Source organism: Lepidochelys kempii, chromosome 6, assembly GCF_965140285.1.
Source record: "Lepidochelys kempii isolate rLepKem1 chromosome 6, rLepKem1.hap1, whole genome shotgun sequence".
Classification (NCBI taxonomy): Eukaryota; Metazoa; Chordata; order Testudines; family Cheloniidae; genus Lepidochelys; species Lepidochelys kempii.
In genome coordinates, this window is record NC_136385.1 from 25,326,595 (window position 1) to 25,344,912 (window position 18,318).

General features: G+C 41.8%; 1 protein-coding gene across 1 annotated transcript in view; it reads left to right on the forward strand.

Annotated features, from left to right (window-relative positions):
* Positions 1-3,176: 3,176 nt before the first annotated feature.
* The window catches only part of MUC2 (mucin 2, oligomeric mucus/gel-forming), a 70,345-nt gene continuing 55,203 nt past the window's right edge, over positions 3,177-18,318 (forward strand). The window contains 11 exon segments of the mRNA XM_078853442.1: positions 3,177-3,246; positions 6,102-6,366; positions 10,394-10,508; positions 11,151-11,241; positions 11,923-12,032; positions 12,414-12,630; positions 13,062-13,187; positions 14,027-14,144; positions 14,479-14,617; positions 16,300-16,410; positions 17,548-17,617. Of these exon segments, the coding sequence (XP_078709568.1) occupies positions 3,177-3,246; positions 6,102-6,366; positions 10,394-10,508; positions 11,151-11,241; positions 11,923-12,032; positions 12,414-12,630; positions 13,062-13,187; positions 14,027-14,144; positions 14,479-14,617; positions 16,300-16,410; positions 17,548-17,617 (1,432 nt within the window).

The following is an 18,318-nucleotide window of genomic DNA, read 5'->3' on the forward strand; positions in this document are numbered from 1 at the left end:
CACAGATGCTATTTTTGGAGATTTATTATATCTGATGCCAGTCAGGGGAAAGACTAGAAATGGAACACTTAGTCCAAGGATCTATATCCTCTTTACTTGAATATTCTATTCCAAAACTCACTCTTGACTTTTTTTTTGTATTTATTCCTTCCCTTTTGAGACACTTTTTTAAAGACAGTCTGGTTTCCACGGTGGTTTTGAAAGGTTTAAAAGTTCTATTAGAGCAACTAGAAGGAGACAAAGAATGAGCTGCTGAAAGGATTAGAGGTTTATGTAGAGAAACTGCAAGGAGAAACTCTTGCTGGGGATTATAAAGGGAATGGACTAGGAGGAGCCTGTGAGTGTTGAGAAGCAGTAGTGTTAAAGACAAACTGAAATGAGAGGGTGTCTTTTCCCTGCTAAGGAAGGTTACAGAGAAACTTTTTGTGATGAGGAACTGTCAAGGTTCTTTCCCCACTCTGAACTCTAGGGTACAGATGTGGGGACCTGCATGAAAACCTCCTAAGCTTACTTTTACCAGCTTAGGTTAAAACTTCCCCAAGGTACAAATTAATTTTACCCTTTGCCCTTGGATTTCCACTGCCACCACCAAACTTTATCTGGGTTCACTGGGAAACATAGTTTGGACACGTCTTTCCCCCCAAAATCCTCCCAATCCTTGCACCCCACTTCCTGGGGAAGGTTTGGTAAAAATTCTCACCAATTTGCATAGGTGACCACAGACCCAAATCCTTGGATTTTAGAACAATGAAAAAGCATTCAGTTTTCTTACAAGAAGACTTTTAATAGAAGTAAAGGAATCACCCCTGTAAAATCAGGATGGTAGATATCTTACAGGGTAATTAGATTCAAAACATAGAGAATCCCTCTAGGCAAAACCTTAAGTTACAAAAAAGACACACAGACAGGACTAGTCATTCTATTCAGCACAATTCTTTTCTCAGCCATTTAAAGAAATCATAATCTAACACATACCTAGCTAGATTACTTACTAAAAGTTCTAAGACTCCATTCCTGTTCTGTCCCTGGCAAAAGCAGCATACAGACAGACACAGACCCTTTGTTTTTCTCCCTCCTCCCAGCTTTTAAAAGTATCTTGTCTCCTCATTGGTCATTTTGGTCAGGTGCCAGCGAGGTTACCTTTAGCTTCTTAACTCTTTACAGGTGAGAGGATTTTTCCTCTGGCCAGGAGGGATTTTAAAGGGGTTTACCCTTCCCTTTATATTTATGACAGGAACAGTTGAGAGAGAGAGAGAGAGAGAGAGAGAGAGAAGAAAGTTCATGTAGAAGGCAGTTATTTCCGTAGCAATGCTATGAACTAATTTTAGTTTTTGTAACTCTCACAAGAATCCCCCTTTTTTTTCTCTCCTGTGTCTGTACTGAGCAGAGCCCGCAGGATAGCCTTTTTCATGCTGCAGTCTTTTGAAACAGCTGGCCTGCGGGCTAGGGGAATAAGAGGGAGTGACAGATTATCAGTAAAGCAGTACGTAAGCAATTTATTTATGACAAAAATAAATGATGCAGGGGGCATTCTATGTGAAAACCTGCATTGCCTAGGTTTAATGCTGATGGGTGTGGACTACAACTTCTTCCTTCTTTACTTAAAGCCTGAAATAGTGGTGTTTGCTTTGTGAGACCTTCCATAAACTTTTGGTGGACTTTGTAGCACTGCAGAGCTGTTTTGTGGACCTTGCCTTTGGTATGGAGTACCTGAAGTTGCGTGAGATCACCCCCACAGATTTTCAATACTTTTCAATACAATATACTTTATGGGCTAGATCTTCAGTAGGTGTATTTCAGTAATTTATACCATCTGAGGATCTAGCGCTGTATGAATCCCAGAACTGAAATCCCAACAGTTATTTGCACTGTAATTTTGCAACAGATAACATATAATAATAACACTTAGCCCATACGTAGGGCCCTACCAAATTCAATGTTATGAAAAACACATCATGAACCATGAAATCTGTTCTCCCCCCTGTGAAATCTGGTGTTTTGTGTGCTTTTACCATATATTATACAGATTTCATGGGGGAAACCAACAAATCTCAAATTGGGGGCCTGACCAAAAAGGGAGCTGCAGGGGACTTGGTATTGCCACCCTTACTTCTGCGCTGCCTTTTGAGCTGGGTGGCTGGAGAGCGGCAGATGTTGGTTGGGCACCCAGCTCTGAAGGCAGAGCCCTGCCAGTAGCAGTGCAGAGGTAAGGGTGGCAATACCGTTCCACGCCACCGTTGCTTCTGTGCTGCTGCCTTCAGAGCTGGGCGGCTGGAGAGCGGCGGTTGCTGACTGAGGGCTCAGCTCTGCAGGCAGTAGCCCAGAAGTAAGGGTGACAATACCGTACCATACCAGGCCATCCTTACTTCTGTGCTGCTGCTGGCGGTGGCGCTGCCTTCAGAGCTGGGCTCCCGGCCAGCAGCGGCTGCTCTCCAGCTGCCCAGCTCTGAAGGCAGCAGAGCCATCGCCAGCAGCAGCGCAGAAGAAAAGGTAACAGTACTGCGACTCCCTGTATAATAACCTTGCAACTCCCCCCACAACTCCTTTTTGGGTCAGGACCCCTACAATTACAACACCATACATTTCAGATTTAAATAGCTGGAATCGTGAAATGTGTGATTTTTAAAATCCCATGAATGTAAAATTGACCAAAATGGACTGTGAATTTGGTCGGGCCCTACCCATAAGTGCCTATTTCATCTTCAAGGTTCTTTACAAACATTATTTAATCTGTACATAAATACCTCTGAGCAATAATGCAAAATTAAAAACTCTTGGTTTCAAAGCAGACACTTGAGGATATCCCAGGTTAAGTTTCATTTCAGGGATTCCCTTGTTGTTCAACTGCCCCCAAAATGTTCGCTCTCTGTTGCCAAGAGTTACTGTGGGTTAAGCTTATATGAGCTAGAAATATAAAAAGACAATAAAATTCCAGTTGCATGATAACTGAATCAATATTGTCCTGTATCCTGTATGCCGGATTCCCAATTTTACTATGACAAACAACTATGTCTGTTTACTTTCTTATCTCAGTAAACGTTACACCCATTTTGTTTCCTCCTGCTCCTCCTTCTCACTTTACATGTCCTCCACTGTGATGGCATTAATTGTACCAAAGGGCCTTATATAAAGAGAGGTTTTCTGAAGACGTTTTCAGTGCAAGCAGCTTAGCCACCATGGGGCTAAGACTTGCCAGCCTTTTTGCACTGTGGCTGGCTCTTTCCTGTGCGAACGAAATTAAAAAAGGTAAGAGCTAGAAATGGGATGGTGAGGAATTTCCCACTAGAAAAGGGTGGAAAGATTTAACTAGTGTAGTTAAGAAAAAGCTAATCACGCGATGAAATAATTAAGGGGAATATTATGGTATCAAATATCCTCCCTTCATTTTTAACATTCAAATGCTGAGACCAAATGTATGAGCTGAAATAGATGCGACTTCTTTTGGTGGAAGATTCTATAGTTTTCTTTCTGAGCTCTGTGGCTGGCTGAATCCATTATGTTGATCTCCAGCTTGATGTATGTGATGAAGTAACAATTGCCTAGCATGAAGGTTTGCAGGAGTTAGGCAGGTACCGAGCAATAGCAACCGAGAAAGGGGATGAGTGTCATAAGGAAAACTCTGCATTTGGGCTATTCAGAAATAGCAGTATATGCTTTCTTGTCCAAAAGATGTATATAGTGTTAACACTTGGACTAGCTCATTTTTAACCCATTACTTCAGCAATCCTAGTCCATGATCTCTTAATCTACCTTTCTAAAAGAATGAGTCTCCGACTTAATTTGCTTGAGGTGTTAGGATGAATATGTATTATTGAAAAATAGCAAATATTTTGGTACAGCTGGGTGATGCTTTCCTGTGCAGGTGATCAGGGGGTTGGATCCTGGGAATGGTCCCTTCTTGAATATGCTATGGCTAGGAGAGCACCTGATGTTAGTAATTGGAAAGAAGGGAACACATTGCATTGCTTTCCAATCCCACTCTTTAGTGGATGCAAGAATCAGCGTTGATGGGCTTTGGAAGGATGGATGTGAACCTGTCCTTAAATGAAGAGGGGGATGCTGCAACACAAGGATTTGTTTGGATGGAGTAGAAAGTAGAGAAATTAGGAGATCTAAAGGATCCCTGCACTTCTCCCAAAGCAAACAATATCTATATGTAACCCACACACCTCTTGGGTGTAGTGTTCTGTCCCATCTAGTGGCACCGAGACCACTTAAAGAGAGAGAGATTGAGTCTGCTCTACAGTCTTAGCTAATGCCCAGTTGGCTTTTAGCTCATGTGGTAGAGGCTCATGCACTATGCTCCAGACACCCCAGGTTTGATCCCGCCCACCGACAACCAGGGTCTGTCGGTGTTACATATAGATCTCTGGAGAAAGTGAGCCTCAAAGTAGACCCATGAACTGAAAATGTGATGCTCTGCTGTGTGTATTACATACAGCATATCTTGATGCCTTTAAATATGAATTGTTCAAGGGGACCTATGGTTTTGTTCACTCAATTTAAAAAAAAGTTAACCTAGTGTTTATGAATGTGAGGTGTGCTGATGCTTGCTTGGCTGCTTCCCTTACCACACATAGCTCTGACAATGAACCTCAAACCTAATCTACAACAATCCCTGCAATTCCAGTTTTGAGAATGGTTTGTAGGTTGTGGTAAATTTGTGTCAGTTACTGTTGTGGACAAATGGTGGTGGAATGAGTTTGAGACTTCCAAACATTTGGTTGCTATTGCTTTCTTCTTACCGTCCTGACATAATTTAGTTGTTGTCTTATCTTGAGTTCTTGTGAATATCGATGGTACTCCAAGTAATTATTTTTAATGGAAATAATGAATTCACACTTGGAATTTGGATTACATAAGGGATTAATTCCTATAAAGAAAGTATCTTGCAAAAAAATTGGAAAAGTGACAAAAATATTTAGAATAAATTAATAGACTTGGCCTGAGCCTACATTAATGGTATGGGAGTGTCATATGACAGGAGTGTTAAAGCTTCTCAGTAGAGCTGGGAAAATAACTGATTTATTTTGTTTACTCGCAGTTCTGAAAAATAAATAAATAACAAAATTGCTTTGGGTCAAACCAAATGTCAAATTCTGAAAAAAATCAGTGAATCAGAAAAGTCAACAGAAATTATTTTAAGTTGAATAGAGCATTAGGTTTCATTTTTGGACATTTTAACAATAACAAGCAAGGGAAATTAAGAGGTTAGATTCATAAAAAGGCCAAAGAGGATCGTCCTTTAGCCCAGTGGTTAGGGCACTCACCTGGCCTGTTCCCTAACTGCTGGGCTATCAGCTATTCCGGGGGGAGGGGTGTCCCTCAGTTTCTCCTGTTAAAGCTATTCCATTTTGTATAAAATACTTGACTAGTCATTGGGCCAGAGAGAGAGGGTATGAGAACGACTCTTTATCCCGGTTATGGCAGACTCTGGCAATGTGGGATACCCAAGTTCAAGTCCCTGCACTACATTAGGCAGAGGGGGGGAGATGGAGCCCAGGTTTCCTACATCGCAGGGGAGTGCCCTAACCACTAAGGGTTCTAAGGTATAAAGGAGTTGCCACCATTTCTTCTTCTGTGAATGGAGCCTGAGTCCCTTTGTGAATAGAACCTCCCTACATTATTTGAGACAAACCTATTTGGCAACTTTGTTCAAATTCAGAAATAGTTTTGGGCTTACTGAAACTGCTTTTTTCAGTGAATAAACTATTTGTGCAACCAATTGTGCCCATTTCTGCTTCTCAGTTTCGACAGGCAAGTGCTCTCATCCCTCACACATGCAGTCAGAACTCCAAGAGGTATCCAGGCCCCAGCTGCATGTAAAAATGCACGACTCTCAGCCAGAGAGATGCACATATCATTTGTTTATTATGCTAACACTGAGGATTTGGTGTTTTGGCAAATTGTTGAGTATATATTTATAAATGGCTTGTTCTGTATATATAGCAGATTATCTTCTTGTGTAAACCTAGTAGCATGCCATAGCTGAATCGTTTAAGTATCATTCCTTAGCTGTCTTGTTGTGTAATGTTGATTATTATCAATGGGTGCTAGCTACTTTATTTCACTTTCTTCATCCCTTCTCCATCACTTAACAGGCAGAACCCAAAACCATGGCCACTATGTCTGCAGTACCTGGGGGAACAATCATTTCAAAACTTTTGATGGAGACTTCTACCAGTTCCCTGGCCTCTGTGATTACAACTTTGCTTCTGACTGCCGAGGGTCTTACCAGGAATTCTCAGTCCATGTCCAGCGTGCTGTGAATGAAAATGGACACCCTGAAATGCAATATGTCCTGATCACCATAAAGGATGTTGTAATGTACCTCACCCGAAATACGGTTGTGGTGGATCAGGAAATGTGAGTTCTAGTATTATAATTCTTGAAAGAATGTCCAGTAAGATGCATCCATAGACAAACAGAACTGTACAATATGTAGCATTAAGATATCTATTGTGAGCCTTTCACCAGGCAAAAGAAATTCTGGGGAAGGAACACAATATTGCTTATAGACCCACTAAAGCGAATGAGACACTTACTAGGTAAGGTAGTGGCACTGGATTAAGGGTGCCAGAACCTGGATCAGGTTTAACAGATTTTAACATGATCAAATAAATATGTACCCCTCTGTTGTCATTGCTGCCTCTAACTAGAGCCCAGGTTTTATTAAAAACGGTCAAACCCACTCCAGTGAATGCCTACTAAGGAATAGAAAATAGCGTTCTATTTTCCAGGCACCAACCCAGAATATATTCAGAAATATCATGAAGTTTTTTGACATATATTACTGCCAAAAATGAGAGATTGCTTAGTTGTGCACAAAAGTGTTAAAAAGAAATTCACAAGCAGCTTTTTAGGGGTCTTTTAAAGATTGCTTTCCTATGCACTGAACCTATTCTTCTCCTATGTATTGTTCTTAAAACAATAAAACCCTAATAAAAGAAGACTTGTGGAACAGGTTTTCACTGTATATAGGATCCAGTGTTCTATAGACTTTCATACTCTTTAAACCATACCTGTGGCACATGTCTCACTACATGCCAGTGCAATGAAAGCTATAGAATTTTTAAAGTGCCTGGGGAGGACCCAATCCATTGACTACCAACACAAAATTAATAACAGGTTTCAGAGGAGCAGCCGTGTTAGTCTGTATCCGCAAAAAGAAAAGGAGGACTTGTGGCACCTTAGAGACTAACCAATTTATCTGAGCATAAGCTTTCGTGAGCTACAGCTCACTTCCTCAGATGCATATCGTGGAAACTGCAGCAGGCTTTATATATACACAGAGAATATGAACCAATACCTCCTCCCACCCCACTGTCCTGCTGGTAATAGCTTATCTAAAGTGATCATCAGGTGGGCCATTTCCAGCACAAATCCAGGTTTTCTCACCCTCCTCCTCCTGATCACCAGCAGGAGAGTGAATTTGTGTGTGGGGGGGGTGGAGGGTGAGAAAACCTGGATTTGTGCTGGAAATGGCCCACCTGATGATCACTTTAGATAAGCTATTACCAGCAGGACAGTGGGGTGAGAGGAGGTATTGGTTCATATTCTCTGTGTATATATAAAGTCTGCTGCAGTTTCCACGATATGCATCTGATGAAGTGAGCTGTAGCTCACGAAAGCTTATGCTCTAATAAATTGGTTAGTCTCTAAGGTGCCACAAGTACTCCTTTTCTTTTTACAAAATTAATACTGGATATTGTGGTAATCAAATAGCTCTTCACATGCTGATTTGGTGACATCTGGTTTCCAAGTTATATCTTAATATTGAATAATTTGGGGATCATGCTCTGCCTAGGGGAGATGGGCTGGGTCTGAGTTCAGCACTCAGACTTAGTCCTGCACCACTGGTGGTACTTCTGCAGCTTCGAAGGGGTCCTGAGATATCAATCAGCAGAGGGCAGGAAAGAGTGAGTCTCTCAGGGCTGGTCTACACCGCACAGTTAGGTCGACATAAGGCAGCTTCTGTCAACCTAATTATGTCAGGGTCTGCACTACAGTGAGAAGCCCTGGCAGCTTCGGAACCCGCTCCCAGCTGGGAGCCACAGCAAGAAGCCCTGGTGCCCTCCCCCCTGCCACTGGGAGCGGGGCAGCCTTGTCAATTTCAAATTGACAAGGCTGCCCGGCTCCTGGCGGGGAGCAGGGTGGGGGTGCCAAGGGTGGGGGTGGGCGGGGAGCAGGGGGGGCAACTGGACCCCGCTCCCCGAGGGCAAGAAGCCCTAGGCGGCTTCCCCCAGCTCCCAGCGGGGAAGGGGGAAGGAAGAGGAGGCAGTTCACCGGGAACCTGGGAGTTTGTGGGGCAGCCTGGATCCCAGCAGGGAGCTCCCAGCAGAGCTGAGAGGGCTCTCCTGGTAGAGCACTCCTGTTGAGGACCTGCACCACTGACCCAAGGAGGGTAGTGTGAACATGCACCACTGTAGTAATTACTAGTTTATATTACATTTGTAGTGTCGACATATCCTAAGACTTTCTAGTTCTTCTGTGGATCGCCACAGAATTTTGGGCTCCATAGAGCAGATAAAGATTTTTGAAATGCCACTTCTATGCATTTCAATGGCATAGCTGATACAGGCAAGCCAAACACAATCCCATAGCAGGTACTCATAGCCATCCTAGTAAGTGTGGGTCCCCATTGCAAACTCCAGTATCTGCATATAGTTGCATGTTCCACAGAGGCAATCTTCAGAATTAGATTTTTACTACTTTACAGGTATAAGATAAGAAAAGATATAAGGTATAAGATAAGAAAAGAAACGATTATAAAATCAAAGAATGAAAGAAATAAAATGTACAAAGGTGGAAATTAGAATAGAAGAAAGAACAGTTATTTATATAAAGGCTTGGTGCTACGGTGTTGGTTCCATAAATGCTACAAAACTCCTCTGTTCTGATTCCCTAGCTTAAAGTCAGCATTAGAAAAAGCTTTATCCCAGAAGAGTCCATGCTGTCAAGTAGATGCCTAGTGTTTTACAATTCTCTTTAAAAAATGTTCATGCTCCAATGTTCATGATGTGACCTGTAGCTTGTGGTAGGAATGTCAGTTTCTATTTGGTGTCTAGACCCTTGCTAAAGTGATTGCATGCATTAGAAATGTGCAAGATGAGTAGTTAGAAAAGCTCTGGCACCAAGAAATTAAGACTTAAAATACTCTTGTGAAAGGCTAGGAAAGAAATTGTGAGAGGGGATGTATGCATGGGCACACACCATTAAACTAGCAATAGCATTTGCTCTGAGAACTGTTTAGAGAAGGAAACAGCTATTCATTGGTTTGGCTGGATTCCAATGTAACTAATTCTGTTTGGTCAAGTGTTGAGCTATTTAGGTTTTACTGTAAGAAGCTGTTTGCGGGAATGCTTTTATCACGGAACCAAGTTCTGCATTGTGGCTTGTGTACAAAGTGAGCATAAGGGAGTCGTGCAACAGCGGGGTGGATCAATGTTTTATCAGTCAACAGCATCTTTGCTCAATCCTCTTTGAGATACTCAGGTCAAATTAATGCCCTCTACTGATTCTATTAATAATTCATCTCTTATTATTAGATTATTAGATTATTGAATTCTGATGCTTTTAAGAAGCTCTTTTCTCCCCACATTTTTCTCCCACCTATGTTGACCATCAGGCCCCATCCCAAATCATGAAGCCATTCTCTCAAATAATAAAGGTTATTTAAAGGGGATATCCAGTCTCCTGAAACAGTATATGATTTTTGGAAAATGACAGACACTATTCAGTTTCTTGTGCCTATTTGCTATGTGAACCTCAATCATGGGCGAGCAGTGAATATTTGCTTTCCCAGGTTCAGATCCTTTGTTTTGTGCTTTTACTGACTGAATCACATTTCTTCACTGGCATTTTGCCTTCTTTCCTAGCCTGAGATAGAGAATCTATCCCTTTAAGGAGCCCGTGGCTCTGAGATTGCCTTGCCTTGTCATGGTAAATTCCAGTTGGCACCAAAATATCAAGTCTGAAATTTTATATGTGATGGCCACAGGAGATAATTGTTATCTAATGAAGTCTGTGCAAGCATCAGGCAGTGAAGTTTTCAAAACTGCCTTGAAATAGGAAGAATCTGAACTGGATTTCTGTGACCAACTGGAATGAATGCTGATTAGAGCAATTTAAACCGGGTCAAACAAAATATAACTTACCTCAGCAAGTATCTGAAGGGAAGGGGATTTAATTCCCCGCTAAACAGAGTCTGTCCTATACAGCAGAGAACAGCTGTGTGGGACTCAGAGATGGAGGCCAGAAAAGTGTAATCTGCAGAGCCTGGTTCTTCCATGCCCTTTGATGTTCCTCTTGCAGCACCAAAGACATTCAGTTTACTGCTTTTTTGTTTTCTACATTAGATCTAGTAACAAATCTCTGACTGTCTTCTTCTCAGTGTAACAACACCATACTATAGTTCTGGTTTGCTGATTGAGAGCAATGAAGTCTACACTAAAGTCTTTGCAAGAGCAGGCCTTGTTCTAATGTGGAACCGTGAAGATTCACTGATGGTATGTATGACACTAAACTTTACTTTTGCTACTATTCGGTTTTAACAAATTAGCATAGGTTGAACAGAGTCATTGCGTTAAGCAGCCTCTTCCAACTGGGAATGGAGATAGTTTATTCTCAGGTGAGAAGGTTCCTTTGTCCATTATGTGACTGGAGTTGGGCATAGAAATGAACATTTCTTCACTCTCAAGAGAAGATGAGACGGAAATGAGAAACAGCTAATATTTTGGTTAAAAAGTCCTAACAAATTCTGATCTGCAATCCGTTTGTTTGTCCCTTGGATTGCTGTGCTCTGTTATTCAGCTTCCCAGCAAGGAATAAATTCACCCCTTAAGGGGAAAAGTTTTTTATTTAAAGCACATTTTCTTCCTAAGCTTTGACATAATGTTGACAAGAGGCACCATCATGGTATAGTAACGTCTCACATTCTTCCATGATACGGTTTTTATTTTCCCCTGGTAATTGTTTGCATTGGATGGTGCTACTATTATGTTAGATGTACTGAAACCTAATTTACAATGGAGAGGCATTCACTATCTCTCCTCTATTAACTTCCCCTCCTAGTGAATTTATTCTTGTTGGGAATGTTTTTTTTTAGCACTACAGCTGATTTTCTTTCTGGTTTTGTTTTCATTATTTAGTTGGAGCTGGATCCCAAGTTTAACAACAATACATGTGGTCTTTGTGGGGATTACAATGGACAGCAGCTCTACAATGAATTTCTCTCTAACGGTAAGTGGTCTGATAGTCTATAGAGATACCATATAAGGCAGGCTTATAGATATTGTATGTGGAAGCATCAAAGAGGGTAAAGGTAGAATTTACAGTACAGGAACTTAAATTCTGTCTGAGATTTTCCAGGGATTGCTACGAGATAGAGAGATAAATTATTAATAGTGTACTATATTCCATGTGAATCAGCTGATTCTGTGGTGTCTCTGTTGGTGTAGGCCAGTGGTTCTCAAACTTTTGTACAGGTGACCCCTTTCACATAGCCAGCCTCTGAGTGCGACCCCCTTTGTAAACTAAAAACACTTTTTAATATATTTATCACCATTAAATGAGGTCCCTTCCAACCCTGATATTCTATTAGAGCCGGAAGCAATTTGCTGGAGGCAAAGCGGATTTTGGGGTGGAGGCTGACAGCTCATGACCCCCCCCATAATAACCTCGTGACCCCCGGAGGGGTCCCGACCCCCATTTGAGAACTTCTGGTGTAGACTTTCTCACTTGTTTGAATATTAGTGAGCTTTTCATGTCCTTCTGAAATGGATTTTCTTAATAGTATTAAAATAGTCAGTACAGTGCCTGATATATAATAAACAGTTTGCTTGATCACTAGAGTGCCAGGAATCAGATGTGTATTGTTAAGTTTGCTGTGTTTATCAAGACTTTTTTACATCTCCCTCACAGACATGATCTTCAATCCCATCACATTTGGAAATATGCAAAAGATAAACAAACCCAACACATTATGTGAGGACCCTGATGAAACACAGACTGTCTCAACCTGTAATCAGCATGTGAGTAATCATAGTGGTCAACTTTACTTAGCTGGCAGGTGGAGACATTCCTTGCAATATGGGGAGACCACTGAGTGTGGAGATGGGTAACAGCCTGAACTTTCCAAGGCACATACCGTGTCCCTAACTAACTCCAAAGGCATTAACATTGTTATGCCTTCTAAAAGGAGGAGTAGAACTGATGAAAGATCTTAGTTGCATGTGTGTTGTTTCTGACACAGAATTATCCAGAGATAACCTAAGACTTGGACCCATCCCTCTTTTGCAACCATTAGTGATGTCCAGAAGCAAAGCACCATTTTAGCACAAAGGATCCTCTCTAGAAACTCAGGTGCCAGGGATGCCTTTTAAACTTTTCTTCCCCCCCCCCCACCTCTTTAGCGTGATGAGTGTCTGAATCTGCTGACTTCTTCAGTATTCGCTGACTGTGAGTTCCGTCTGAACCTGGAGAAGTACGTTCAAGCCTGTATGCAGGATAAGTGTGCCTGCCAGGGAGCCGAGGATTCCTTCTGCCTCTGTAGCACCATCTCTGAGTACTCTCGCCAATGTTCCCATGCTGGTGGCCGGCCTGGAAGCTGGAGGACAGAAGAATTTTGCCGTAAGCATCTTCCCAAACTTGGCAGAGCAATCAGTTCATCCTGGGTGAAATATTTAAAACTGCTCATCTTGTATATTTCCTGTTTCCCCCTCCCTTGCCTTTGTTATTAAGGACATTTATTGGAAGTAGAAATTATGTTCCAATGGAAAGCCATATGGTTTGATCCTGCTCCCAGTGAAAGTAATGGGATTTTTTGCCATTAGTTACAGTGGAAGCATGATTAGGATCACTGTCTTCTGTTCAAGAAGCAAGAAAAGAATGTAGAGAAGAAAAAAAGCGGTTCAGAAATCAAACACATTAAATACATTTGGCCAAATTGCAGCCAACTGAGTCCATTCCACTGATTTCATTGGATCCAATATATGTTCTTTGGTTTCTGTGGAACGCAGAGTTTATATTCAAGTCACTGATCTTTTCTTTCATTATTTTAGCTAAGAGGTGCCCTGGAAACATGATCTACCAGGAAAGCAGCTCACCATGCATTAGCACATGTTCCCATTTGGAGATCAGCAACCTTTGTGAGGAACACTTCATGGATGGCTGCTTCTGCCCTGAAGGTAGGTGTCTCTCTCAGTCCTATATGAGACAATAGGTTTGGATTCAAGTCTCTTCATATACTCCAGAATGTATCTGAAAAAGGCTGTATACTTTACCTTCACTAAAAAAAAAATCAAGAAATTCAGGATTGAAATATTCAGTATAAAGCAAGTTACATTTTAGAAATGAATACATTTTACCAGTGGAGTAAATTTGTTCCTGTAAATTAATAAAATTCTAGCATGTTTACAAAAGTCATGCATTAGCTTGGCTTTATTTAACTCACACTAACCCAGTTAGGCTCTTTATTTCTGTCTGTGGCTAGGCCACATGGTTTATGAGACTGTTACCGCCTCTGAACTGAGAGTTGGTCCTTCGGGTTAAGCAGTAGCCATGCATGTTTTTAGATGCAGAGTTTCTGGATTCAGACTCTGTAGGTAACCCAGAGAAGGGGCATAATTACATATATATTTTCTCCATGGAGATATTATTAATAATATGTGACAATGAGCTCAAATGTAATAGTCAAGACCCTGTTGCCAACCTTGGAAAATACCTTCACAGTGATAGCACAACAACAATAGTTTAGGTGAATTTTAAATCCAACCATTTAGAATGTGCAGATTTAAGTTGAGATTTTCAAAGTGGCCGAGGAGCTTTAGCCACATAACTTCCATTAAAATATTAATTTAAACATTAAAAACAATGGAAGCTCTGTGGCCTAATCCCCTTTTGATAGCCTCAATTACCATTAATTCTGGGTCCGGTTGAGAGTGTGCCTGCTCCAAGAGTTTCTCCTGGGTTGGTTAGTGCAGGTATTTTGACATGAACTATGAGAGCCTATGGTTGTGTTTTGTAGGAACTGTGTATGATGACATCAGTGGGAAAGGCTGTGTGTCTGTCAACCAATGTCACTGCAAACAGCATGGATTTCTGTATTCACCTGGGCAAAATATCACCAATGAATGTGAAGAATGGTAAGGATTACAATTGACTCTACACCGCTCTCAGAATGACTGTGCACGGGTCTGTCAGTAGAGTTGCTACCTATTTGTATATGTCCTGCTGCAAAAGTCCTGGTGCCTTTACATGTGTTGCAATGTCAAGATGTTATAGTGAGCCAATTTTATGGCATCTTGAGTCTGTAATATGTGGAAGAGGAGAGTTTTAAATAAATAGCCAGTGACAAATTTTCAAAGCACCTAGGGATACTTTGTCCCAACGGTGCTCTGTATACAGATGTTTTTCAGTGCTTTCCGTCGCTCTGACACCTAACCCCATTTTTGATTCCTTATTTATTTGTGTTTCTAGCACCTGTGATTCAGGCAGGTGGGTGTGCAAGCAGTTATCCTGTCCAGGCTCATGCTTAGTGGAAGGAGGTGCTCACATCACCACCTTTGACGGGAAGAAATACACCTTCCACGGAGACTGTTACTATGTGCTGTCCAAGGTACCGTGTATTAAAGGTCTCTTCTCTCAGATAGCAAATATAGATGCATCTGCCTTCTGGTTTAGTGGCTGCAGATCACTGTTTCATTATACTTTTTGAGCCTGGGAAGGAGGACACTGTAGAGTCTATACCAGAGAATTCAAAGTGAGTCATGATCCCCAGTGTCCACTGATGTGGTAGTGAGGGTTTGTGCTCACCTGCTAGACTCTGACTGCCTTAGTCGTTTCCAATTTCATGATGATTATGGAACAGGTTTATGCTACCCAACCCAGTCTCACTTATAAGAGTCCAGAGGAGCACACTGGTGCTAGTGAACAGATGGCTGGACCTGCAACTTGAAGGACTCAGCTCTGCCTAATAGATCTGAAATGAGGATTGGAAGTGTCCTACCTAATCTGTAATATACCTATGCTTGTGTTCGGGTGATATTGAGTCAATCGGAGGGGTGGGGGAGAGCACAGCGAGTTATGTCATCCCTTTGTCCCTGAAGTGCCTGGTCCCCATTGCTCCAGAGAACAAGGATCTGACTTTATCAACACTTGAATGCTTGCCACTGGAGCTTTGAAAGGAAGTCCTCGTTCCAGTGGTAGCGCTAGAAAGAAAGTTCTCAAAAGCAAAGCTCTACAGTGTTTGTTAGTTTAACAGATGATTTCAGTCCTCTGTGACAGAAATCAGCTCAGGATACGAAAGGGCTTCCTGTGTGTCATAGACTCGCTGTCCCAGAGTGCTCCTGTGTGGCATGAAACAGCATTTCAGCAACTCCACCTAGCTCTCTTCCTTGGAACGTTAGTGGTCTGGTCTGGTGATGACTTGGCCTTCCAGACAGGTCACACTATAGTTCCATCCCTTCTGAAGTATGAATGTCCCAAACAGTGTCTGACAAAATAATGGTAGCAAATATAATGCCTTCCACCTCACCTGGGCTCTTCAGTCTCACTTTGCTTCCAGAGCAGAAGGTCTCAGGCCTTCTCCTTGGAATCCCCCAGTAAAACCCTAAAAACAGACAAAACACAAACTAAGCAACTTCTACCCATCTCAGACTTTAGTCTATCTTAGGTTTCCCCGTGTTCTCCGCTCTTCTGCGGAACTGTTATCCACATGGCGGTCTCTTTGGAGTCCTGCTCCTTTTTCAAGGCTCACTCTAGTAGTTAATTGCATGCTTGTAGCCTTCGCCTGGTTCTCTCTCTGCGTGGATCCTACCTGACCCTTCCCACAGAGATGGAAGTCCAGATCATCTCTCTCCTTCTTCCAGCTACACTGAACTCCTTCCTTTTAACCTGGCCCTAGACCAAATGGCACCCCAGGTGAGGAACGTCTTTGGCGCCCCCCCTCCATTTGTTAAACTTTTGAATGCCTTACTTTTTATTGCATTTGTAGCCCATTTCATGATTTTGATTCACAATTTGTATGCATGATTTATCCATGTCATATAAGACAATAAATTTGCATGCTAGGATCTGTACAACAAAAACAGCACTCCAAGCCTGGAACCCCAGGCGGTCACCCAGGTAGCCTGCCCCTAAATCCAGCCCTGTTCATTCCTAAGCCTGACACATACTCCAGGTGTAATAATGTGGGGGTAATAAAGCGCTCAGGCTCCAGTTAACCCCTTCTCAGCCAGTGTGGGGTTTATGCAACCCATCATACTGTACTAATTTATGTTTTTTCCACTTTGACTGCAGGAAAGTATAAATGACACTCACGCCCTCCTGGCAGAGCTGTCTCCCTGTGGCTCCACAGACAAACAGACCTGTTTGAAGACTGTTGTGCTGTTAATAGACCACAAGAAAAATGTAAGTGATGTGTGGGGGTCTGCTGGATGAGTGGATTCTATCTATGTATTCCCTGATTCCTCTTTCCCTACTTACTTTTGATAATCTTTTTCTGGGGATCCTGAGTAAGGATGGTTGAATACAGAAAAAATAAAAACCAGTCCAAATGTTTGTACAAATCAGACCAGCTCTGTACAGTCTGAAGAAGTTCAGAGTTAAAAGTTTTTGCTTGACTTTTTCTTCCTTCTTTCTTTCTTTTCGCTCTTTCTGGTTCTGCCCAGTGCTGGAAGCATTGTGAGTCTGCTTTCTTGGCATTTCCAGTTTGATTGGAAATAAGAAGTCCTTGATATTTTATTTTGTTGAGATTTAAGTCCAATTTTGCAGACCTAAGATGTTCTGGTTAGGAGTCAAACTCTTGAATACTCATTAAGCCAAGCTTCTCAACTGTTTGAATTTCACTCTTGTTTAATAGTGAAGGGGGAACTTGGAAAGTTCTCACTCTTATTCAATCTGCCCTCCTGCCTAATCTATTTTTTTCTGTTCTGTCTCTCTAATTTATCTCTAATGCTCCCATCATCATAATATCTAGACCTCTGTGAGTTTTTTCTCCTCCTTTCCTGCCATATAGTTCTGGTCTTCTTGGCTCTGGACAGTAACATTTGTGAAACTAGTTATGTTCCCAAAAATACATACTAAAATTTGTATTAAGAATTTCCTGAAGCACTTCCTTATGATTCTACCAATGCTGTACAATTATGTAAGAAATAACACATGGCAAGGTGTGTGCGTATAGCAAATCCCTACACACACTGTTGTCAAGCGCCAAATGCTTTCAGCCACCTGGCAAAATTGGTATCCAGAATAAGTGACTTTCTTGGAGCGTTTTTTCTCTAGTAGAAACTGTTTCAGTATACATTAAAGAGTTGTCTAACAAGCCCAAAGCTTTGTACATGTACTGGATGCTAGGGCAGACAGAATCTTCATTAGCTAATTAGATTGCTCCTTTTTAAAACTGTGACTAGAATATTGAGTTCGTCTGCATAAAGTAGCGTGATCCCTTCTTGTCTCCCCAGTTTTAAGGTTAATGTTTGTGGTCTGTTTCCCTCTGTATACATGAAGTTGCAGTAATTTAAACATGTTCTTTTTGCTTGCACACAGATCTTGGTTTTCAGATCAGATGGCACTGTGCTGCTGAATGAACTGGAAGTGCACTTGCCCCATGTGACAGGTAAGGAATGTGACCACCTCTCCAATGCATATCTGATGTTAAGGGAAAAGCAAGCTCTTTATGTGTTAGAGCCTTTGATGAAAGAAAGGCAGAGAGGCATTTCTTGAATGTTTGTGCTGGAATGAACTGGACTGCAATGTAAAGAGCTTGAGAGGAAGGGGACTTGAGAAAATACATGGAGGAAAGTGTGACCTAACCACGAGATGGTGTCTCTGTGTACAGAGGCTAATCAGTAAGGATAGAAGAATGGTTTTGTGATTAAGGCACTGGCCTGAGCCCCAGTTCTGCACAGGCTTCCCGTATGATGTTGGGCAAACAGCTTAATCTGCACGTGTCTCACATAAATAGATAGAAATGAACTTCACTGCCAGCATATGTTCTGTATAGGAGCAGGAATGTCATATTTAACTCGGGTAATTTTTACCCATATACTCTGGTTAGGAGAGAGAAAAAGTTTTCTGATTTATATCTATCACTTAAATTCCAACAAGAGGATCTTTTTCTTCTTGTTTCCTTTTTTCCCTTTAAGTACTCTTTTCAAGGCTGGTGGTCTTGGGGACTGATCTTAGGTCTCTCTGTCGCTGAGCTGACCTCGTAGAAAGCTCAGTGGAGGTATATTTGGGGTATGGAGCTTTAATGAGGCAGTTACTTTATATTTGTGTCAAACAACACCCTGTGGCGATGCGCAGAGCAGTGCTCAT